At 43.4% G+C, this 24,966-nt stretch overlaps 1 protein-coding gene across 1 annotated transcript in view; it reads right to left on the bottom strand.

Annotated features, from left to right (window-relative positions):
• Positions 1 to 1,225: 1,225 nt before the first annotated feature.
• LOC116578429 (serine/threonine-protein kinase ULK2-like) overlaps positions 1,226 to 24,966 on the bottom strand; it is an 82,148-nt gene continuing 58,407 nt past the window's right edge. Inside the window, 12 exon segments of the mRNA XM_032322761.1 lie at positions 1,226 to 2,297; positions 3,092 to 3,227; positions 6,058 to 6,215; positions 6,590 to 6,708; positions 7,347 to 7,525; positions 9,186 to 9,394; positions 10,937 to 11,086; positions 17,642 to 17,745; positions 18,338 to 18,525; positions 20,044 to 20,330; positions 22,243 to 22,323; positions 24,259 to 24,404. Coding sequence (XP_032178652.1) covers positions 2,239 to 2,297; positions 3,092 to 3,227; positions 6,058 to 6,215; positions 6,590 to 6,708; positions 7,347 to 7,525; positions 9,186 to 9,394; positions 10,937 to 11,086; positions 17,642 to 17,745; positions 18,338 to 18,525; positions 20,044 to 20,330; positions 22,243 to 22,323; positions 24,259 to 24,404 — 1,816 coding nt within the window. The 3' untranslated portion in view covers positions 1,226 to 2,238.

The following is a 24,966-nucleotide window of genomic DNA, read 5'->3' as shown; positions in this document are numbered from 1 at the left end:
TCTGGAAACAATTGGCCTTGATAATGGGGGTAGAATCAGAACCATTATTCATGAGTTTACAGTCTGTTCTCTGCCGTCCACACATCACAGTTTCACACACGGCATCTATCACGTGACGGACCTTCGTTACACAGGCGGGAGAAGAACGAACTTGGGAGTCACAAGCATGGCTTACCTACCTCCCTTAGGTACCTGACTTCAGACCGATCACTTGCAGTGAACCTGTTTCATCCTGTGCTGATTCAAAAAAAAAAAAGATGGGACGGGGCGGAGGGGCCTGAATGAACCAGCTGCTTGGAGGGCCTCTTGAGATAATGTGGCTGAGAACAAGGAGGACATAAATGAAATTGCCCGGGATGCTTGAAAAAAATTATACAAAACAGAGTATTCCTAGTAACAGTGTTTGGAAGCCCTGCAGGGGAGGGTGGGAACCCCATCGCGTAGCCTCCGAGCATGGCAGCGGGCGGGACAGTCACCGAGCATCCGAAATCTTGGGGCAGGACAAAGGACATTGATGCCCAAGCCTCCAGACTCACAGAGGAAGGAGCTGGCTTGACAAGCCATGTAATATGGACCCAGCTTTACCCTAGAAACACTTTGTCAGTTTTATTTTACCTTAATATACATCTGTACACGCAAGAATAAAAAGGCTATTACACAACGATTCTGTCAGTTTTACCTAGTTTCGAGAATAATGCATGCAGTTACAAATGAGAGGTAGAAACACTGTATTAAAGACCTAAAAATACAAACATTGTATAAATAAATGTTCAAATTAACTGCTGGAATTTCATACAGATAAATAAGGTAAAAATTACATTACTTCGTCAAAGTAAAGGAAAAACCATGTTTTTGTCTGTCTGCATCAGTATCCTAAAATTAGATTAATGCCAAAGAGCTTCTGTGCAATTTGTCAGAGTTTGGATTATGTTACCTAAAAGGGTAAAAATAAAAGGATTAAAACTGGAGAATGGTTTATTCAAGTATTCAAGCGGGTGCGGAAAAGATAACGAAACCATACATGATGCAGGAACCATTTCTGGAGGGACGTGACCTGCCCGCGTTCTCCGTGACCAGCCGTTGGTGGACTGTCAGGACGGACACGAACCATGCACGTTAGGCTGCAAAGAGCTGCCCGTCTTCCTAAGAGAAGACAAATCTCATTTGTCACTAACTTCATGGAGAAACTCCACATCACCAACAAGCCTTTAGGTCACCAACCTTGTTTTGGCCCTTTAAAATTCTTGAGAGGATCCCAAGTTGGTATTTTTCTCTAATACTGCCCAAATAAACCTAGCCTTTAGTAAACCTAGAGATCACAGGCATCGATGCACACTCCGCATGCACAATAAAAAATACAACCGAAAGCAAACGGCCAGCAACTCAAAAACGCCACTGAGAAAATCTGTATGTGTAGATGGATAGGTTAAAAAAATGCAAAGGTTCACACGAACACAAGTTTTACCATTTAAAAGTCCACTAGAGGTTACATGTGAATTCTGGAAAGGGTGTGTGTATATAACATAATCAAGTAAAATATTTTAAACAAGTCCATTGTGCCTCAGTTAGTTTTAAATTGCAAAATCCAATACACAGTTGTTTTAATAAATTAGTGCAATATGAAAGAGTTGGAAGATGAACATGTGTCCATATTTGATCAAATGGAAGAGTTCACCACTTCTGCCAAGAGCCTTCTCTCAGCTCGTTCTCGAGCTCGCTCTTCCTGGGCTGTCAATGGATGCGTGCTCAGGTTCAGACAAACAGACCCCAGTTATCACACTGCCTGGATGAGATGTCGATTTTTATTTTATTTTTATTTTTATTTTTTTTTTTTACTTTATACCTCAGTAAACGCGTGGAATTTCACACACTGCCCTGGTGAACTGAGTACAGAGCCACCTACTTTGTTCCGTTCTTAATTATCCTTAGGAATAACTGCACCGATCATTCTATTTCTAAGGTCCATTTATTGACCCCGTCCAAACCGAGAGCCAAGTGGAATATTCTGCTTCTGCTTCTACACAGAAAAGGGAAGGGCTGACGCCTCCAATAAGGCAGATTTCCTACAAGTCTGTAGTTTTTTTGGGTGGTTTTCCTTTTTGAAGTCACGCTTGTTCTTTGGTAGTCACCAGGTGGGAGACTAGGGTTTCCTGGGGCTGGGGAAACAGAACCCAAGCTGTCATCCCAAACCTCTCTCCTCAGTCCCACCGCTGGTCCAGGGACAAGCCTGCGGCTGGCTCACAGGGTCGCAGAGCTACAACAGAGTGCTGACAATCTTCTTTCAATACTAGTTTTATCTAGAAATAAAATAAATTCATAATGAAAATCATGTCTATTGTCAAAACCAAAGCAAGAAGAACTAATGGGGAAAAAATCCAAACCCATCACCATTAATTCTCCACGTGCACCCTTGCCCCTGACCTTTCTTTGGCCCAAAGTTGGCCATTTGAGTATTTTGTCTTCCTTCTGCCTGATAATTTTTTGGATGTAATTTCCAGCTCGGTGATGTGCAGTGGCAAAACTGAGGCTGGTACGTAAAACACAGGACATTTAGGTCTGAATGGCCAGCTTGCTCCCAACTCCAAGTCATTTCAGAACTGGCATCCCTTCGAGGCTGTGTGGTGTGAGCATGTACACTCCGAAGGGCCCACCATCCCCTCTTCAAAACCCAGGGCTTCTTTCTGATAAATGATACCATCACCCGGCAGCCTATTAATCTCCACTCTGCTGTCTATCCTACATCTACCCTGGAGTCTTCATAAAAGTCTTCAGTCACCAATAAGCTCACGAGGCTTAGAACAGTTGCCTTTATTATTATTAACAATAAAACCAAAGCTCTCTACAGATGCAAACACACATCTGCCAACATGGTCATGCAGTGTGAAAATCCGAAGTCACAAGGACTTCGCGTGCATTATCTCGAGCCCTCGAACAACTCTCTCATCTTTCAGAAGAAGAAACAGACCACGGGAAGGGTAAGGGATCGGCCCGAAGCCAAGATCCAAACCCAGGCCATATGGTGCCGAACTCCGCTCACTCCTGCTGCACCTGTAGGAGACAACTGGGTTGTCTGTCTTCTAAGTCGACTTACATTTATGTACATTTTCGATGTCGGCAGGGTCCTGGAGAATCTTAGTGAGGCCTTCCAGAAGAAGGGCTGCCTTATGGTAGCGATAAACGATGTCTTCGGTCTGCTGAAACATCTCATCCAGGGCGGCAGACTGAACCTGAAGCCAAGTCGGCAGAAATGAGAAGAGTCTCAACTTTTCCCAGAAAATACGAATCCATCTGGGCAATGCAGCTTTTAATGGAATCTTTCTAAAATTAACACATTTTGACAAAATGATATCCTCTAGCAACCTATATAAAACTCAAAACCGGGACGCCTGGGTGGCTCAGTTGGTTAAGCAGCTGCCTTCGGCTCAGGTCATGATCCCAGCGTCCTGGGATCGAGTCCCACATCGGGCTCCTTACTCCGCGGGGAGCCTGCTTCTCCATCTGACTCTGCCTTCCACTCTGTCTGCCTGTGTTTGCTCTCGCTCGCTCTCTCTCTGACCAAAAAAAAAAAAAAAAAAAAAATCTTTAAAAAACTCAAAACTTCATCAGAGAGGCAAAATAAAACAGCAGCTTGTTGACAAAAGAGTTCGTCTGCGCTCTCACGTCGTCTCCGACTCAGACACAGGACTCGCAAAACTTATGCTCCTGAACTGGCTCTTCTAGGACTGTACTAAGAAGCTTCTTTTAAACATACACTTTCACACTAGCACAGCCTGACACTTCATTAAAGTACATTTTGTAATAATAATGGGGCGTCTGGGTGGCTCAGTGGGTTAAATCCTCTGCCTTCAGCTCAGGTTGTGATCCCAGGGTCCTGGGATTGAGCCCTGTGTCGGGCTCTCTGCTCAGCAGGGAGCCTGCTTCCTCCTCTCTCTGCCTGCCTCTCTGACTACTTGTGATCACTCTCAGTCTGTCAAATAAATAAATAAAATCTTTTTTAAAAAGTACTTCTTGTAATAATAAGATAATTCATTGGTGTTAAAAGTCATCTCTTAGCTTGTTTTACCCAAAGCATTTTCAAAAGGGTATAGTCGTTCATTCGTTCAGAGATGTGCGCTGAGCACCTTCCCTCATTCCCAGCGCTCTGCACATGGTGAAGGAGAGTACACGTCTAGAGGGACGCGTGGGGCTGGGAAACATGGCATTCTAACGCCAAGGGATACGTGGTACTAGAGAGGGAGCCCCGGAACGGTAGGGGATACCCGCTGGGTGTGTCTAACCCAACCATGGATGGAGAAAAGATCAGGGAAAGCCTCCAGGAAGTGGTGTTTAGGCTGAGTCTGGAGGAGGAGCAGGAGATGGCCAGGTGGGAGGAGCTTTCCAGAAAGAAGGGACAGCAGAAGTATTCACAGGTTGTGAGTATTTCAGAAGTTTTCCCAATAGTATTCTGAAATGAGGGCCCAGATGGCATCACTTAGGGTGAGTCAGCAAACCAGGACTTAATGCCCAACCTGAACGCCGTCTCGGTCACTCAGGAAAGTAACGTTACCCAGTCAACATGGCATTTCCTAGTCAACGGGCACCTTCTGCTGCCCCTTAGGAGGGCAACTTTGCCCGAACAATGCACTTCTGACTAGTAAATTCTGTTCTTCTTTTTTATGACCTCTCCTTCCCTTTTAAAAAACCTTTGTTTTATTGAGCTCAGCAGAGGTCCCCACTGCTTGCTAGGTGGGATGCTGCCTGACTCGTGAGTCATTTAACAAGGACAGTTAGATCTCCAGTTTTACTTGGCTGAATTTTGTTTTTCAACATTCTCTTTAATCATTAAATGCCAGGACTGTCAGTAACCCAGTATCCTAATGTATTTGTCGATATCATCTGTGTCTTCCAAACAATACTTTAAGGCCACTTACAATTTAAAAAAAAAAAATGGGTACAGAAAGTCCATTCTGAAAAGGAAGAAGAAAAAACTAACTAAAGATAGTGCTAGTACCAGTGAGTTTGCTGTGCAGCCTGGGCAAACTTACTCAAGCTCCACTGACTGCTCTCATTATCAGAAAAGAAGGGAGCGCCACAACTGCTTTGGAGAGAACATTTTTTCTGGCAAACTTCTAAAAATCATATACCATATGAAGTCTTAATTCAGTACAGTGACAGAATGCATATTATTCATAGCAACAGTTTAGAGCAAAATAATATATGTTATTTTTATCAACAGTTTATATTCCAAAGTTATTTTCCTATGACTTGATAATGGCTTTCAAAATGAGGCCACGGATAATGTAACAGTACCATTCCAAGTGGACAAATTTGGAGGGGAGGTGGGAGAAAATAAGATTGGTCGATAATTCCCCCCACTTAATCACTTCTTTAACAGTCCCTAATTTCATCTCTATTCAGAGCAATTTCCCCCCCATGAGACAGAAACAGTATTTCCAATAGTACAACAACATGTTGGAAAAGCAGATTTTACTTTGCGTCTTTACTCAGGTAGGGTCAGTAAGCAGAGGCGGGGCACATGTGCTGGTGAACAGCAGGATTTCTCCTAATGTTTTATTCCCAAATTTCTGAAACAGTAGAAAATGCAGAAAATGCAGATCTAGCCAAAGTCTTTAGATGCAAAGTATAAAAAGATTAGACTGTGCCTAATGTGAGCAATTTTTAAGAGGTACAATAAAATGTCACCACGTGTGGTTGCCAATGCCACTTCATGCGTTACTTGGGCTAATAACATCCAATTACCCCTGTCATTAAGAGGGAGTCACAATGTTTGGGGCTTGGGAATGGTTAAGGGCAGAAACTTTTTTTTTTAAAGGATAACGTCAAAGGGCGCCTGGGTGGTGCAGTTGGTTAAGCCTCTGACTCTTGGTTTCGGCTCAGGCTGTGATCTCAGGGTCGTGCTGAGCACAGAGTTTGCTTGAAACTCTCTCTGCCCCCTCCCACTAGTGCGCTCTCTCTCAAAATAAATACATCTTTAAAAAAATAATAAAGGGAAAATGCCAAGTAGGTATTCAACTGAGAAGATGGGCCTATATAATATTCAATATTTAAAAGGGTTACCATTTCTACAGCACAAGTGTAGATGAGTTTCTCTGCAGTCACGCTGTTGATTTCATCAATAAATCTCTGTTTGTCAGAGAAGAAGCGATTCAGCTTTTCCGTAAGTTTCTTGCACATGGTGATGCAGAATTTGTATCGTTCATTCAGATTTTTGACAACTGGAAAGAAGTTGAGATGAGAACTAATTTAATTTTCCTCCCAAAATAAAAATAAAGTCACAGTGACATGCACCTTTTCTGCCGATTTAAGGAAAGTAGCACTAAATGATCCTTGGGGGAAAAAATGACCAGAAATCAGGTTCTTTCATGGGTTCTCTTCCAGTTCAGGAAAAGTTGAGAATAAAGAAAGTCATTTTGGCTGTTCTCTGTATCAATTAAATGGCAAAAGCACAACCCAGAAAAGTCGGCATCTTTGCCCATCTAAGAGTTTTTACTAGCACAGACTCCGCATCAAACTCTCTCTCCGCGTAAAGGGAAAGAGGGCGGCACGAGGACGCGGGCGTCGGTGTGGGTACTGTCGCACGCCTCCATACCTTGTTTCACAGCCGTGGACGGGCTCAGCTTCCCGGACTTGATCTGGGCTTTGGCGAGATGCAGAGAGGCTGCTAAGAGCTGTGCGGCTTTCATGTATAAGACCAGCTGCTCCACGCGCCTGCGCCGGAAGGAAGGCAGAGTGTTATCCTGTGAGCCAACGTGCCCCACTCCGCCCTCTACATCGGGTCACCAAAGAGCATTTCTAAAGGAGTATCATCCTCCTTGACATTTTGTTAAAAAATATTTTATTGATTTATTTAACAGAGAGAGAGAGAGAGATCACAAGTAGGCAGAGAAAAAGGCAGAGAGAGAGGGGCAGGAGGCTCCCCACCGAGCCGAGATCCCAATGCGGGGCTCGATCCCAGGACCCCGAGACCATGACCTGAGCCGAAGGCAGAGGCTGAACCCACTGAGCCACACAGGTGCACCCCCCTTGACGTTTTTAATGCACAAATAACTCCTGAAGGAAAAAGGTTCAGTACAGAAAAAAGCGTGTGAAAAGACTCAAGAACCAATACAACCCCTTCATCATCAAATACCTTCAACAGTATAAGTCACAAGGAAGAGGCAATATTAAGGCTGTAGAATCTGTGAGTCTTGGCTCACAAGTGGAATCTAGGCCAGTGACATAACCAAGAGCTCCCTTGAAGCTCTTCATGAGACACAATCTCTTGTGTCTGACAGGACCTCCACCTCAGACACGAATTTACAGAAAGCATGGAGAATTTGGAAGCAAACGACAAAGGGGGCACGTACCCCCAGTCTTTGCTCAGCTGGCTGATCTGGTCCACGACCACACTCTCCTGGATCTGGTACAAGGAGACAGCAGATGTGCACAACTCCGGGTGGCCGCCCCGCACAGCGGTCAGGTCCAGCACGCACTCCGTGAACATCAGCATCACGTTGAGGTGGCGTAAGGTGTCTGTGTGTTCTCTCTGTGGCAAAGCCAAATTGTCTTAGAAACTTAGAAACTAAGAAGACGGGCATACTTGTTTCTGTATATACACCGTGGCTGAAGCTACTGTGTTTTTATACTTACAAACATCAGAATGAGTAGAACAGACTACAATTTTTAAATTCCCCAAAACTAGTAAGAAAATAAGCACAGGTGAAACAAAATGTGGGTGTGTGGGTGTGTGCGTGCGTTTGTGTGTATGGATGAGAGCAGCCACAAAATTAAGTTTCAAAGATGTGAGGTCACGTGCTTTTACTAGAAACAATAAAGACAACAACAAAACCAAACAATAAAATCAGTATCTGAGACAAAACATGACAAAATAAATATCGGGATTGAAAAGCTATTCCATACACTAAACCACACTTCTTGACAGTTCTGCAAATTCTACTGACTTACAGTTTGAGAGATGCTTTATTTTAATTTCCGGTGTGTTTTCAGTTCACAGTGATTCCTGATACCAAAACTCTAAATCTTGGTGAGCTGTCCAATTAGTTAAAGAGGGGAGTAAGTGTAGACATAATAGCATGCATTAAAAATGGGTAGTCTAAAATTAGTGTTGTTTTGAGATGTGTTTTTAGCTATAAATGTTTCTCGAAATCTCAACTAAGACTAAGCTTCTCATTCTCCCTTTAAGATTAAAAAAGGATGAGAATCATTTCCTCGAGAAAGAATAAACCAATTAACTTGTGAAGATCTCCCTGCTCTCTTACAGCATATAGCACTATATATTCTAATATACCATAAAATGTACTGGAAAACAATTTGTGTTTAATTTGATTGAAAATACTCTGAAAACTGCTTTTCCAATTTTACCCCTGGGTTAAACATATGTTCAAAATTATGACTAAATTTACTAGGAAATCACTGATATATTTTACATGCACCATTTTATAACTTCTATGTGAAATACCTAATTCTCATTCACACAAAGCAGAAATGCTAGAGGTCCAGCATGGAGAGAGCGTCTGTTCTCTGTTGGTCTGGAGAACTGATCATTTTAACGGAAATGCAAGCCAAGTCAGCACCGTAATCAGCAGGAGGACAGTGTGGGCTCCTGAATGCTGTCCTGGAGGCAGGACTGAGAAACTGAACTGACACAGCCTTTGCAGTCACTGAATGAACCTCACCTGTTCTCAGTCTGTGTTTGCAGGATTCTGATGTGGGTCTCCCTGCACAACTGGCTCCAGGAGGGCAGGGGCTGGTCTACCAATGAGAACCTCTGCCTGCTAGGGTTATTTCTCCGGGTTAGTGACACATCTAATTATGCTTGATTACTTTTTAAGCCTAAGTGTGTCATTTTTATGTTATAAAGAAAAGCAAACACTGAAAATAAAAAGTTCTGGTTTCAGGACCAAGATTATGCTTTCCAAGTCCTATCGATGGAAAGAAACTAAACTTCAGACGAAAAATCTCTATCTGTCACTTCCTATCAACCAAAGCTTGTTCTGGATGAGTGTCACTGTCCACATTATTCTGAAAGCGTGTCAGCAGTGGTTTTCAAATAGAAAAGACAAGGCGAGGTAAAGAAAAGAAAAACAACAACAACAAAAACAAAAACAAAAACCGTGGGCACTTCTGGGAGCAGTCTGCTCTTCCCCACCACCCATGGCTAGAACGCCCTCCGTGGCTCTTCTCACCTCCATCAGCGTCTCCTCCGGCAGCTCCGGGGCTTCAAAGGTGACGAGCCCCTCCAGGCTGGGGGGTGAAGCACCATATGGCATGTATCTCAGGCTGGGAGCGGCCTCGGCTCCCGGAGGGGAAGCCCCCCAACCGGGCCCCGGCGGGGAGCCCACACACACGCGGCCACTGGCAGAGCACAGGGAACCTCCGGGGCTGCTGGAGCTGGCTGCAAAGGGACAGGACGGTGAGCATGTGGGCAGGTGGGCTGCGCCCGCCCCTCCCGCCAGCCCAACAACAGTCACGGACACCCCAGTGGAGCCTATGAAGAGGTTTTATTTCTCCAAGGTCAACTTTATTCCTTGTTTATACATCTATTTCATCGACATCATCATGGCTAGGTTGTTTTTGTTTAAAGATTTTATTTATTGATTCGAAAGCGAGTGAGCCAGAGAGAGAGAGAGAGAGAGAGAGAAAGAGCAGGGGGCGGGGCAGAGGGAGAGGCGGACACCCCATGGAGGAGGGAGCTGGATGCAGGGCTCCCTCCTGGGGTTCCTGGATCATGACCTGAGCTGAGGGCAGCCACTTCACTGACTGAGCCACCCAGGCGCCCCTTCATGGCTTGTTTTAAACAAGTTTATAGTGTATACATTTCTCCCCGTAGCCCCATAGTCCTCCTCATCATAAAACACAACAGAAGCACAGCAGTTCCCTAAACTTCTGTATGTGATGACTGTCTGGAGGATTTACACTATTTCTGGTTTTTTAAGCCACAGATAACACTGTAATGAAATCCAAAGTTTTCCCTTCTTTTGGATGATTCATTTGTGATTTAAGTACTCTGAAGTGGTATTATAAACAGGAATGCAGTTACCACAGGTCAAATGTTACATCTTCACAGCTCTTGTGACAACTGCCACACTGCTTTCGACCCCAGGTGTGAGCACACAGACCCCACCACACCTCAGCAACGCTGGGCACCTCCATCTTCTAGCACTGGCTTAGCTAACAGGTATAAAATGTCACTTTCTGAAAATGACATTTTACTATTATTTAATACTTTCAATAATCTGAAGAACAAGATTATTGACTCTACTTCCTCTCTCGCTACCTGTTTATAATCCTTTGCTTATAAATCTCCCGACATTTTGATTGGTAACTTATGTAGCAGAAGAGAATTTAAAGGACACAAGGTACAATACAGACGACAATGCTGAATGATAACTCATTTCCAGTCCAAGCTAAATACTTCCTTAATTTGGGGTATTAATAACCTATTTATAGAGAATGGATGATAAAACCAATCTACTGGCCTATCTAAATGCAGCTAGGGCTAAGTGCAAAGATTAGGACCCGAAGTATGAAAAAAGGTGAAACTTAGGTTTCTAAGAACAAAAGCAAAGATAAACAACCATCTACCATTTCAAAAAATTTACCAGAGGTACTGAAATACGCCTTTAATATAAAGACACAATGAGCACCGCAGATGCGCCGCTCCTTCATCACGGAGAAGTCACAGGTACATTATACCGCTATAATACAGTGTTATCAACATGCAGTGCTCTTATCTTACAAAGTTTCCCCCCTACAAATAACGTTCCATTTATGCCTTATAACCCCTTTAAGGTCAAGAAAGTGATGATCTCAATGTCACTGGTAAGGAAACTAAAATTCAGAGAGCTGAGGGACTCGCCCAAGTGGCATCATCAAGTCATCGACAGAACACTGCACTCCAAACACAAGCCAAAATGATAATAAGACAATTCTTCACCTGAGGTTGTTCTTGTTCGAAGGACCATATGGGTACAAGTGGGGGCCGTGGCACTGTGTGGAGGAGATCCTACAGTGAACAGGACAGCTCTGGAACTTGCTGCTGTTCCTATAGGAGGTGCCAGTCCACCACCACAAGCTCCTGCAGGGGCTACAGCGAAAAGTTCACACAATGTTACTTCGCTTCCACGGTGTTTCGATTTGGGGGTGGGGTTACAGGGAGACCATTACTTTTATAGTTGGGTTTCTAGGGGCTTTTTTACATTAGGTACTTATTACTCTTAACATCAGAAAGTCAACACAGGTCTGCATTAGTAGTACTTTATAGTACTCTCTTCTCAGCTATGAACCTTCTTTACACCAAAAGCCGCCTACTCAGAGTCACTTCCTAGACTTCTAAGGGACATGAGCTGCTGTCACATCTGTTAAGGATCATTCGAAAAAGTGGAAACCAAGAACTTAGGATAAAAATATGAAGGAAAGAAGAAGGGAGATCAGGACTCTCCACGGTGTAAGAGCCAGAGAAAGTTGAGTCAAAGTACATGTGGGCCTTGGAATTGCAGCCATACATCTGTCAGGAAGAAATGGGAGTGGACCCAATGTCAGGGGCCCTGATGGGCTGGTGTGGGTTAAAGGAAGGGAAGGTGGAAAGTCCTTCTCCACCAAACCACACAGAATCAATAAAAGTTGTCCAAAGCCTTTTTACACTCAAGCATCTCAAAAACATTACATTTCTGAGGACACAGAATGGAGGTGGCAGTTAACAACACAAATCACAAATTTAAAAACCAGATACAGAAAAAAACCTACCATCAGTGTCCATCCTATCCACAACAGAGCATAACAAACTTGAAGCATCTAATTAACAGAACAGAGAGTTTATAAAAAATCTTCTAGGAAGCCACCAAGAGTAAGTGGAAATTAATTAAACAGTGTCTATTTGTAGGTATTTGTGTATTTAAATATGGTCATGGATGTATTTTAAGAGACAATGACCCTATTTCTCTTAAGGTCTTAAGTTTTTCCTATTATCAGCAGTTTTTATTTTCAGAAATGGAGACTTCCTGATTAGGAAGAGAAATCTGTGATTTCAAATGATGATAGTAAAGTTCATGTGGAAAAGAGAAGAGAAAAAGAGGATAAAAATGATCAAAGATGCATTTTATGCCTAAATATTGTTTAGGGAGAAAACTCTGGTTTCATACATACAAACTTGGGACTTAAATTACAACACATATTCATGCAGGACTTACAAACCCTATAAATTTAAATTAATTTGTAAAAGGGGATGAGACATAATACGGTTTTTCAAACAAGCTAATTCCAAAACTGTTCCAACTCGTAGTGACTGACTTCTAGAAAACAGCACACAGAATGACGACTTTCAGAATGGCAGTGTTAAGAGTGAGCAGCATCAGAGACCTGCTTCTCAGTGAAACAACTGTAACTGGTGAAAATTAATTTTCTTATTCATTTAAGAAAGAGAGTGGGGAGTAGGGGGTGAGAGACAGAGAGTCTTAAGTAGACTTGGCACTGAGCAGGGAGCCCAACATGAGGCTCGATCTCACGACCCTGAGATCACAACTGAGCAGAAACCAAAAGTCAGATACTTAACTGCATCACAGAGGCACTGTGGTAAAAATTCTTTCTTTAACAACCAACCACTTAGGGGCACCTGGGTATATGCACCCTTATGCTCAATGCAGCATTATTTATAATAGCAAAGATATGGAAGCAACCTAACTGTCCATCAACAGATGAATGGATAAAGAAGATGTGGTGGAGGTGTTTTACTTACACAGTAGAATATTACACAGCCATAAAAAGGGATGGGATCTTGCCCTTTGTGACAACATGGATGGACCTAGAGGGTATTATGCCCAAGTGAAATAACTCAGACTGAAAAAGACAAATACCATGTGATTTCACTCACATGTGGAACTGGAAAAACAAAATAAACAAACAAAAAGCAGAATTAAACCTATAAATACAGAGAACAAACAAATGGTTGCCAGAGGGGAGAGGAAGTGAGGGGAAAAAGGCAAAATGGGTGAAGAGGAGTAGAAGATACAGGCTTGTAGTTAAGAAATAAGTAAGTCATGGGAATAAAAGGTACAGCACAGGGAATACGGGCAATGATACTATGATAATGATGTATGGGGACAGATGGCAGCTACCCTTGTGGTGAGCACAGCGTAATGTATAGAGATGCTGAATCACTATGTCGTACACCTAAAACTAATGTGAACTTGTATGTCAACTATACTCAAATAAGAAAAAAAATTTTTAAGTAAAGTATGATCATAATGTCTCATCAAATAGAGAATATCATTAAAGAGAGAGATTATAAAAAAGAACCAAGTGCAAATTCAGGAGTTAAAAAGAATAATAACTGAAATTAAAAATTCACTACTGGGGTTCAACAGCACATGTGTACTGGCAGAAGAAAGAATCCATGAACTTGAAGATAAATCGATAGAGACCATACAATGTGCAGCACAGAGTGAAAAGAGAGCCTCAAAAGAACTAGGAGACACCACTAAGCGTACCTATGCATAATGTGTATTATATGCATGCTAGGGGTGCCAGGAGGAGAGGAGAGGCAGAAAAAAGCAGAAAAAATATCCAAATAAATAATGGCTGAAAATTTCTCAAGTCGGATGAAAAACATTAATCTGTATATCCAGGAAGCTCAACAAACTCAACGGAAGATAAACTCAAAGAGAGCCACAGCCAGAAACATCATAGTAAAACCGTAAAAGCCAAAGACTAGGAAACAACCTTCAGAGCAGTAAGAGGAAAATCATGTGTCACATACAGAGGTTTCTTCAATCTACAGCTCAATTTGGAAAGTACAGCCAACTTAACAATATTAAGTCTTCTGATCTATACATACAGGGTTTCTTTCCATTTATTTATGTCTTCTTTAATTTATCTCATCAGTGTTTTGTAGTTTCCAGAACCAAAGTTTTATAGTTTACAAGTATAAATTTGTTCCTAAGTATTTTATTATTTCTGATGGTACCTTATACAGAATTGTTTTTTTTTTTTTAATTTTTAATTTTTTATTTATTTATTTTTTTTCTAAACATATATTTTTATCCCCAGGGGTACAGGTCTGTGAATCACCAGGTTTACACACTTCACAGCACTCACCAAAGCACATACCCTCCCCAATGTCCATAATCCCACCCCCTTCTCCCAACCCCCCTCCCCCCAGCAACCCTCAGTTTGTTTTGTGAGATTAAGAGTCACTTATGGTTTGTCTCCCTCCCAATTCCATCTTGTTTCATTGATTCTTCTTCTACCCACTTAAGCCCCCATCAGAATTGTTTTCTTAATGTCACTTTCAGATTGTTTCTTGCCAGTGTATAAGAAATACAGTGGATTTTTAGGTTCGGAACTTGTACTCTGCAATGCTACTGAATTTACTAGTTCAAATAGATTTTTAGTGGATTACTTAGGATTTTCTACATACAAAATCATGCCATCTGTGAAGAGAGGTAGTTTTACTTCTTCTTTTCCAAGCTTGGTGTTTTGTTTTTTGTTTTTGCTCCACTGCCCTGGTTAGAGCCTCTGATACAATGTAGAATAGAAGTGGTGAGAATGGGCATCTTTGTCTGTTTCGTGATCTTAGAGGGAAAATATTCAATCTTCCACCTTTAAATATGATGTTAGTTGTGCATTTTTCATAGATATTCTTTATCAGGTGAGTAAATTCTATTTCTAGCATATTGAGTATTATGTATTACATTAACTGATTTTCATATGTGAAAGCAACTTAGCAGTCCAGGGAAAAATTTCACTTCATAAAATTTCCATTTCACAATGGAAACTCAAGGACCCAAAATAACCAAAACAATCTTGAAAATGAAGAACAAAGGACTCTCATTTCCTTGGTTACTATAAAGTTACTTGATTATAAAATAATCAAGGCAGTATGGTACCAACACAATAAAAGACATATAGATTGGTGAAAGAGAATTAGGATCCAAAAATAAACACATTTATAGTGGACAGATTTTTCTGACAAGGCTAACAAAACAATACAATATGGAAGAAAGAATAATCTTTGCAATAAACGGTGCTGGCACGACTGAAAATCTACACGCAAAAGAATGAAGTCGGACCCCTACATCACATCATCCACAAGAAAGTCAGTTAAAGTGGATCACAGGTCTACATGTAAGAGCTAAGACACAAAACTCTCAGGAAAGAATACAGAGTTAGGCGAGGGTGTCAGATGTTATTTAGAAGGGGCATCTAGGGAAACCCAAAAAGAACACAGAGAGGTTTAGCGTGACACCTACAGCTACAACGAACACTAAGCACAGCCTAACTCCTAGCCGGGAAAACAAAAAAACCTCATGATACTTAATTCAATTCCTGCTATCCAATATATCAGGTCAGGCTTTCAAAAAAAAAAAAAAATTAAAAGATATACTTAATGGTGGGACGCCTGGGTGGCTCAGTTGGTTAAGCAGCTGCCTTCGGCTCGGGTCATGATCCCAGCGTCCTGGGATCGAGTCCCACATTGGGCTCCTCGCTTGGCAGGGAGCCTGCTTCTCCCTCTGTCTCTGTCTGCCTGTGCTCGCTCGCTCTCTCTCCCTCTATCCCTGACAAATAAATAAATAAAATCTTTAAAAAAAATGATATACTTAATGGTAAAAACAGTTTGATGAAACAGCAATCTTCATAACCAGACTCACATACAGCAGAGACTGGAATTATCAGACTAAAAATTTAAAATAAATATGGTTAATATACTAAGGGCTCATTAGGGAAAAGTAAACAACATGTAAGAAGAGATTGGTAACATAAGCAGAGAGAGTGGAAACTCTACAAAAGAATCAAAAGGAAACATTATAAATCAAAATCACTGAAACAGAAATGAATAATGCATTTGATGAGCTCCCCAGTAGATGAACATGGATCAGGAGAGAAACAGTTAGCTTGAAGATGAGCCAATATCAACTTCCAAAACTGGAAAGCAAATAAAAAGAAAAATAAAAACAAAGACGGAATAGTCAAGAACTGTGGGACAGCTACAAAAGTATAGCATATATGTAAAGGGAATATCAGAGGGGGAAGAGAGAGAGAAAGGAACAGAAGAAATATTTGTAGTTGTAATGATCGAGAATTTTCCAAAATTACTGCCAGAACCAAACCACATATCCAGGAAGCTCACAGAACACCAACCAGGATGAATACCAAAAAAACTACACCTAGACATATATCAAACTGCACAGAATTAAAGACAAGGAAAAAATCTTGAAAGAAGCCAAAGAAAAAGCACCTCACCTATAGAAGAACAAGAGTAAGAATTACATTGGACTTCTCTTCAGAAACCATGCAAGCAAGAAAAGAGTGGAGTAGTCTCTTTGGATTAGAAACCATGTTCAATCAGATATTTGATGGTCCAGATTATTTCCTTCTTCGGATGCTAATGGGAGAGTCAGTAAAAAATTACAGAGAAAATGAGAAAAGATTACAATGGTGAATCCCAAATTTAGGTGTACATAATAATCATGGGGAGAGTATTTTTTTTTGAGAATTTATCTATTTATTTGAGAGAGCATGAGTGGGGGGTAGGAATGGGCAGTGGGAGAGGGAGAAGGCAGCTCCCTGCTGAGTGGGGAGCCCAATGTGGGGCTCAATCCGAGCACCCTGGGAGCATCACGTGAGCTGAAGGCAGACACTTAACCAACTGAGCCACTCAGGAACCCAGGAGTTTGTTAAAAGTACTGATTCTCAGAATCCATTCCCTGAAAATTTGGTTAAATAAGTCTGGGTTATGGTCCACAACCTGCCCTTTGTTTTATTTTTTGACAAGCGGTAATCCAAGTAATCTAGTTGTGGATCTGTAAACATAACAGTCCCTAAAACAACTATGAAAAAGGCTAGGGGAGCTCAGTGACCAATGGTATTTTTTATAAGATCTACTTACTCACTGTATAAGAAATGCTCAAGAGTACAAGTGTATTTAAGCTAACTTTGGTCAGTATTACCCCACCAATAAAAACCAATCTTGGGTCGGAATTCCTCCTAACTCATAACTGGTGGTGATTAAGACACCCCACAAGCATCTGTCTTGATGTGCTAAGAAAAAAGATGAAGTGGCAGGGAGTGGGTGAAGAAATCTCAGGGAGTGTGTGAACAGTCAGCAGAAGCAGATAGGTAAAACAACTACTTTCTCCTGCCCTCCAACCTGGCCAAAAGATGTCCATGGATTAACGTCTGGAACCTGTAAATAGGCTGCATTACATGGCAGAAGGTAATTAAAGTTGCAGATGGAACTGGTTTAAACATAAAGAGATTATCCGAGATTATCCAGCGGGTCCAACATAATCACAAGGGTCCATTAAATGCAGAAGAAGGAGGCAGGAGGTCGGAGTCTAGACCAGCCATTGTTGGCTTTCAAGATGGAAGGGGACCCCAATCCGAGGAAGGAGGGCAGTCTCTAGATGCTGGAAAAGCCTAGGAAATGCATTCTCCCCTACAGGCTCTAGAAGGAATGCAGCCTTGTCAACATACTGATTTTAGCCCAGAGAAACCCACTGCAGGACTCTGACCTCTGAAACTGTACAACGATACATTTGTGTTGTTTTAAAAACAGCACACTTGTGCTAATCTGTGGCAGCAATAACAGTAAACCAATGCACATACTAGCAAATTACCTACCTAGAAAGAAACCCCATTTTCTTACCTATATCCATTGGTCGTTCTGTATTTAAACTGTCCGTGCTGCCCTGATGTCCACCTAAAGGTATCTTCGCTTGTTGGTCTGATAATTTCCCAGCACTGACAGATCTAGAAAGAAGGAACGATGTTCATAATGGAAAGATTACTTTATTTATTTATTTATTTATTTGTCAGAGAAAGAGAGAGCACAAGCAGGCAGAGAGGCAGGCAGAGGCAGAGGGAGAAGCAGACTCCCTGCTGAGCAAGGAGCCTAATGTGGGACTGGATTCCAGGACCCTGCGATCATGACCGGAGCTGAAGATAGAAGCCACCCAGGCGTCCCTGGAAAGTATACTGTAAAAATCCCAGTATTTAAAATAATAAGGGAGATTTAAGCCAAGCCACAAAAGGGTTAAAGGGAAGTCAGAGAATAAGGAGACAAAAAATAGATACCAGACAATTCAGGGCAGAGACGAACTTCAATAACCCAAACAAACAAAAAGCAGACAGAGAACATTCAGGAAATTCAGTGAGGACTCTGTATTCAGTCACAGGAAGCACCTGTGGTTTTCAGAGATTCTAAATGTATACAGTTCATATCATTACCCAAGTGGCGTAGACCAGCTACTAAACTAATTTGCTCTGGTCTGTCTTTATCGTAGACATATATGTACTATTGCAGCTTTCACACTGAAGGCTGGGAGGAAACGGTGTCTTTTACCTGCCAAACACTGCTTTGTTCTGCTGCTCAGGCTTCTGCCTCTCGCTGCCTTGAGCTAGGAGACAGTGAGGGCACTCCCGTGGGTCACTCCCGTCTTTAGTCTGCCCTTCAGAGGGCCCGTGACGAGTCACCAAGGCTAGCAGGTTGGAAGACGCTTGCGTTTTAGGTATTTTGAAAGGAGCCGTGGTCTGAGGAAACACATGCAAGCCGGTTACTACCCCACGTGCAGCATTCAGAATCATCAGACCTAAGTCAGACCTCGATTCATATCCTGACTCTTCCACTGACAGCCTCTGTGGCCGTGGACAGCTCACTCGTTCTCTCTGGCCTCAACTTCCGTTCTTCGGGAATCAGTGGGATCATGTATAAAAAGCATTCGGCATGAAGTACTTAGACTATGCCAGGCTCATGGCAAGTCCTCCTTAAATGGTAGCTATTCAATACCACCATGAATCTTTTCTGTCAAGCACAGTAGGCCCCATTGTGGCTTCGCCTTCTGTGGCCGACCCTGGTCCAGAAGCAGGTGATCCTCCTTCCGATACACTGTCAGAAGGTCAGTGGTAGCCTAACACTGGGTCACATGCCTACGTCCCTCCCTCACTTCATCTCCCCACGCAGGCCTGCTCCCACCTCACATCCTCTGCTTCTCCCTCTCCCTGTGCCCCTCCTGCCATCACTTGTGCTTTCTCTCTCTCTCAAATAAATAATTTTTTAAAGATTTTACTTATTTGACAGAGATCACAAGCAGGCAGAGTGGCAGGCAGAGGGAGAGGGAGAAGCAGGCTCCCCGCTGAGCAGAGAGCCTGATGTGGGGCTCGATCCCAGGACCTCGGGATCATGACCTGAGCTGAAGGCAGATGCTTAACCGACTGAGCCACCCAGGCACCCCAATAAATAAAATCTTAAAAAAAAAAAACTGCCCCATGATTATTATATATTATATATATTTTCAGTGTATTTTGAGAGAGAGAGACCACATTCATTCATTGTGGCCTATTATAACTGTTCTATTGTATTATCAGTTACAGTTATTAATCTCTCACCGTGCCTAACTTATAATTTAAACTTTATTGTACTATCTGTGGTTTCAGTCAACTGCAGAGGGTCTTGGAGCATATCCCTGGGGGACAAGAGGACTACTGTCTCGAGCTCAGCTAAGCTACCCCACAGCACTGCGGACTCCGCGTCACTCCATGTGGCCATGCAGCTGCAGGGCCTTAAACGGACACCGGCCCCGCATACAAGTGCAGGTCCTCGAGAGCATACTGCGGTCACAAGTACATTTAAATTCTGGAGATGACTCCTCCAATACCCCTGGTGGTCTAGTCTCCCCCATCCCCCAGGCTTTCTCCTTGGATGCTGCACACACAAAGACTCCTGTGGAGCTTACTAGAATCCCATTTTTTCGGCTCAAACTGACCAATTCTGCTTTAGCTCAGGAACCCCAAAGTCCTCCAACCCGGACCCTAATAAAGGCATGTGCCCCGGGTCCTGTCTCTGTCTGCACCTGCCTGGGCGTTCCCGTGTAGCCTCTTGAGGCATGCCAGGTACTTCTGCCAAGACATATGAGCAACGGACTTCTCTGCTCCAGTCTCTCTGGTGGTCTGCTGCCGGACCTGAGCTCACCACACGGCCCCCCGTGCTCCACGTAACGAACGTTAACTGAACAAAGTCGTCATGCTGACTAAGGAGCTTAATGAACACACCTTAGTGGGAGAGCCAATGATGGTTGGTAAAGGAGTTTTAAAGAACCAGTCCGAACTGCGAGGAGAGGACCCCGTGTGCTTGGTGGGAGAGGTTCCGAGGCTGCCGGGCCGACTGGGCTGAGGTGAGTAGCTGTACCCAGCCCCGGCGTGGGACGGGCACACGGGGTCCGAGTGCTGCTTTCTGAGTTTCTGCTTGTTCTGGTAGATGTCGGTGAGGGTCGGAGCGCTCTGCAGCCTAGCGCCCGACAGGAGAGACTGTGGTGATGGAGCCGGTGGCACTGGGGAACCTGCCATGGACACACACGCAGGTTAACCCAGAGTGCAGGCAAACACTGAAGAAGTCAGAGGACAGGACTCGAAATGGGAAGTCTAATGAATGTCATGTTCTTCAGGAGCTATTTTAAAAATTGTGTATTTGGCAAGAGATGATTTTGGGGATAGGTGGTAATGGTGGTGGGTACGTCAGCCGCTCTTAGCAGCAGCTAGCAGATAACTCTAATTAGCACAAGAGAACCACATCATAAATGATCAATGTCAATAAAAACTACAAAAACCTGGGTGCCTGGGTACCTCCGTTGGTTAGGCGACTGCCTTCAGCTCAGGTCATAATCCTGGAGTACCAGGATCAAGTCCCACATCGGACTCCCTGCTCGGCAGGGAGTCTTCTTCTCTCACTGACCTCTTTCCTCTCATGTTCTCTGTCTCTCTCTCAAATAAATAAATAAAATCTTAAAAAAAAAAAAAAAACTACAAAAACCTCTGCTGAACCGAAACCAAATGTTTCTACTTCTTATGTGAATGCACACTTGGGGATATCAACGTATTACTCTCTTTTCTCACCTAGCAGCTAAAAGAAACTTTTCAAACCAATCCAGAATATCCCTTTATCTAATTAGATAATACACTTTTCTGGGATGTTATTTTACTTGCCTAAAAATCACAAGCATATATGGATAATTTAATTATTTTTATTAGTCTCAGAGTCCTCTGAAATTCATTTGTAACCTAAAGCGTCCCTGTTCTCCACAAAGAAAAGCCTCGTCCACAGGAACTCTTGCCTCCTCAGGGGACACTGCAGTAAGAGCCCGAGAAATAGGGTCCCGATACGGTGAACAGCTGGAATGGCAAGAGGACTGCCCCGCACAGACCTTGTTGCCAACTTCAGGTCTACTAAGCCAGCCCAAAGCTCCAGATACAAATTCTTCAGAGCGTGCTGCAAGCCAAACTACCACCAATAATTTATAGGTACGGACCTATAGCCATAATCTTCCCAAAAAGGAAATTGGAGTTTTTGCTACTGACCGCTTCTAGCTTAATCTCATCCTAAATCTGGTATTTAATCTTTCAGAACTGGGTTCTGCCGTCTGTGTGTGTGTGCGTGTATACGTGTATATATGCATAAATATGCACAGAAAAATAAATAAAATTAGTAGCAGAATGTTATAAATCTGGAGAAAGTTATCTAAGGTTTATTTTTAAGGAAACACAAAATATGAAAAACTAAGAAAAGGTGCTTTTCTCAGTGACACAGGATTCCTTTAATTAGCCAACTCCTCAAATTCACATATAAAATTTGACTAATAAAAGTGTGATTTGCACATATCTTTTATATATTTTATATTAAAGCAAATAAACTATATTTCTTGTTTATCTCGCGCTAACTAGCAGCTGTTATCAAGAACAGTATTAACGGAATGAAATTTCATTTTCTAGATTGGTTTTCTTTCTTTTTTTTTTTTTTCCAAAGATTTTATTATTTACTTGACAGAGAAAGAGACAGTGAGAGAGGGAACACAAGCCAGGAGGGTAGGTGGGAGGTGGGAGAGGGAGAAGCAGGCTTCCCGCCGAGCAGGGAGCCTGACACAGAGCTCAATCCCAGGACCCTGGGATCACGACCTGAGCCGAAGGCAGAAACCAACTGAGCCACCCAGGGGTCCCTAGCTTAGTTTTTATTATCTACAAGACAATGACCAAAATTTAGCTCCATTAAATAACAATTTCCAAGAGAAAAGATACCCAAAGAAGATATCTGATTAATTATATGATATGCTAAAGCCCATTAGACCAAGATCCTAGAAAGTAGGACAACAGATAGAATATTTCATATCAGTTCTATTCCTTTCGTAAGGCTAGAAAAACATAACTCAAATCCACTTATAACAGGATTAAAATTATTAATATGCCAAACAGATCTCCTACCTGATGAGTTTCTACTCCTGGATTCGTGACCCTGAGGATGCCCACAGCAGCACTGACTCAGCTGCTCCGGAATGGTCCCAACTGTGAGCAGGGAAATGGGGAAAGGAACGAGAGGTGATTCAAAACCAGTGCCGGAAGGAACAGGTGTGCCATGCACCAGCTGCACTGTACACGACAGTCGATAAAGCCAGATGAGCAAAGCTTTATTTCAGCAGGCACTTACTAACCAGCATGCGGGGTGCGGGGTGCGGGGTGCTGGGCACACAACGATCTAAAGAACCGCAGAATCGGCCTTGAAACAAGGGCAGCAGGAAAGAAAGCCATGGGAACAAACCAATGCCTGCAACCGGTAGGTCACTTCAGACCCAGGAGGAAGGAGTTCGTGGTGTTGGAGGCTGTGGAGCTGCAGGGGGCCCAGCCAGTGGACCGCACAGCCGGTGGATGGCCCAGCTGCTGTCCTTCTGCACCCACCATGCTCCTGCCACCCGTCCCAAGCCTTGCTCCCCGAGGCTGCTCACAGCCAACACCTGCACGTGGACGTGGCATTCATTCAGGCTGGTTCAAGCAGGTCAGGAAATTTGGACCATCTAGGGCTTGGGCACACCCCTGGGGCCTGGCTAAAACGTCCTTAGAATTAATTCACTCTAGTCACTCTAGTCAAGGTTCCCGGGCCCACTCCTCCTACCTCCCCCTCTCCCTCACAGGGGTCAAAGCTGCAAGGAGGTCTGAAGGGGCTCCCCCAGAGCCCTCTTCTCCCTGCCCCCCGCACCCATCCCAGGCGCCTCCCCCATTATTCTGGCACGTCTCTGCAGCTCCCTTCTCTGCATCCACCTCTGAGAACCCAAACCAACCAGAGGAAGAGCTGGGAAAGCTCAGGGAGATGAAGCAGACGGGAGACGTAGGTCTGTAACCGGGGGGTTACACAGGAAAGCAAGGTTAGAGCCCGAGGAGAGGCCTTTTCCTTGAGGGCAAGGACAAGGCTTGGCTCTTGTCTCAGGAGACCCTGAGGTGCCTCGGGAACTGCTGAGGGGGTGAGGGAGGGCCAGGATTTTGCTCGGGGAAGATTTTTCAGCTAAACAGCAGTTTCGGAACCACTGCAATAGGCGTGGTGATACACATTTTTTAAAACTATCATTATGGTGGGGTTTTTTTGAATCAGGGCTCCTGGGCACATTTCAATCCTTCGCATTCTACCTCCTCTTGGAATTTCTTCATGTTCCCTACTCTTACCTCAGCAGTTTTGCCTGTGAGTGGAACCCTTCACAGGGGTATGAAAATTTACCTTTTAGAAGTAAAAAAATATTTACCTATTTATATGGGGGCCCAGTTTGAGACCTACTGCCCCTGGGCCCTCTCTGCCCCTGACCCCGCTCTGCCCCGCGACACCGGTGCTGTCTCCCTCAGATTCTGCAGTCTCAGCTGCTTTGGCCTGTCTTGCATGCTTTCTGAAGTTGGAGCATTTTGTCTCTCAGTTCATGAAACTTGTGGTTTTAGGTTTTTCTGTTTGTTTGGGGTTTTGTTGCCTGGGCTGTGGGGCTGCTCGAGCGGGGATCCCCTCTGTGTCGTGCAGACTTCCCAGGCGAGGTGGAAAGACCCGAGCTGAAGCTGCCACCTTCTTCCTCGCAGAGCTGGAAGGCCCCCAGGGGACCGAAGCCAGTGCTGCTGTACACACGAGTATCTCTTAATCTTTACAAATCTGAGTGGTCCGTAGGGTAGGTGTTTCAAACAATTATTATCTAGGGTTTCTGATTTTGTGCGTTTGGAGCCCAAACCCAGTGGAGATACTTCTTATCCGTGAGATCCATTTTACATTTCCAACAGCAGTCCCGACAAAGACAAACATTATCTGGGGATGCTGACACGGGCTGGGGAGAAGGTAGAGAGTGGGCAGGGTAGGATATGGCTCCCCATCAGCTGAAACTCACTGCCATCGTGAGCCACTGCTCCTAAAGACAGTGTCATGTCAGATCCGCCACAGTGGAAAAATGGTGAAAACAACAGTTCCACTCTAATTACCCAAAGGGGAAGGTGAGTAAGGCCTGGAAGACCCAGTGGAGAGTCTTCGTCCGACTGTCTGCACTGTGTCTGCGGGCGCCGGGGAGCAGGATCCCAGCCGGAGGAAGCCCAGTGGGCTGGTGTTGGACCTTCGTACCACTGCAGATCTGAAAAGAAAAATAAATGACTCCCTCTCTGGCAGGTTCTGGGCTCTCCTTCCTTTTTCCTAAAACTTCCTAACAACCTGTCAGGGAGTAGAACTTTTTAAAAATATGTAATATAATCACATGGAACAAATAGAAAATGTATAAAGTTATATGGCATGAAGTCTCCCTCCCATCCTTATATTCCATCTGCCTACTTCTCGACACTCCCTCAGTCCTACTCCAAAGGTTACCACTATTTTTAGTTTCTAAGATATTCTTTCAGAATTCCTTAAGTCATATCCAAGCAAACAAACTGAAAATATTATTTTCATCTTGTTTTAACAAAGGTTATGTATACCATACCAACTATTTTGTTTTTTTGTTTGTTTTTGGTTCCCTTTATACACTTAAAATTACTGAATATCCCAGAATTTTTTTTTTTTTTAAGAGAGGGAGAGAGAGGGGATTGGGGGTGGAGGGGCAGAGGAAAAGAGAGAATCTTAAGCAGGTTCCACACCCAGCACAGAGACCAACACAGGGCCTGATCTCATGACCATGAGATCATGACCTGAGCTGAAATCAA

The sequence above is a fragment of the Mustela erminea genome, chromosome 18, assembly GCF_009829155.1.
Source record: "Mustela erminea isolate mMusErm1 chromosome 18, mMusErm1.Pri, whole genome shotgun sequence".
Lineage (NCBI taxonomy): Eukaryota > Metazoa > Chordata > Mammalia > Carnivora > Mustelidae > Mustela > Mustela erminea.
Note: the sequence above shows the minus strand (reverse complement) of the source record. Positions and strands in the feature narration are given on the sequence as shown.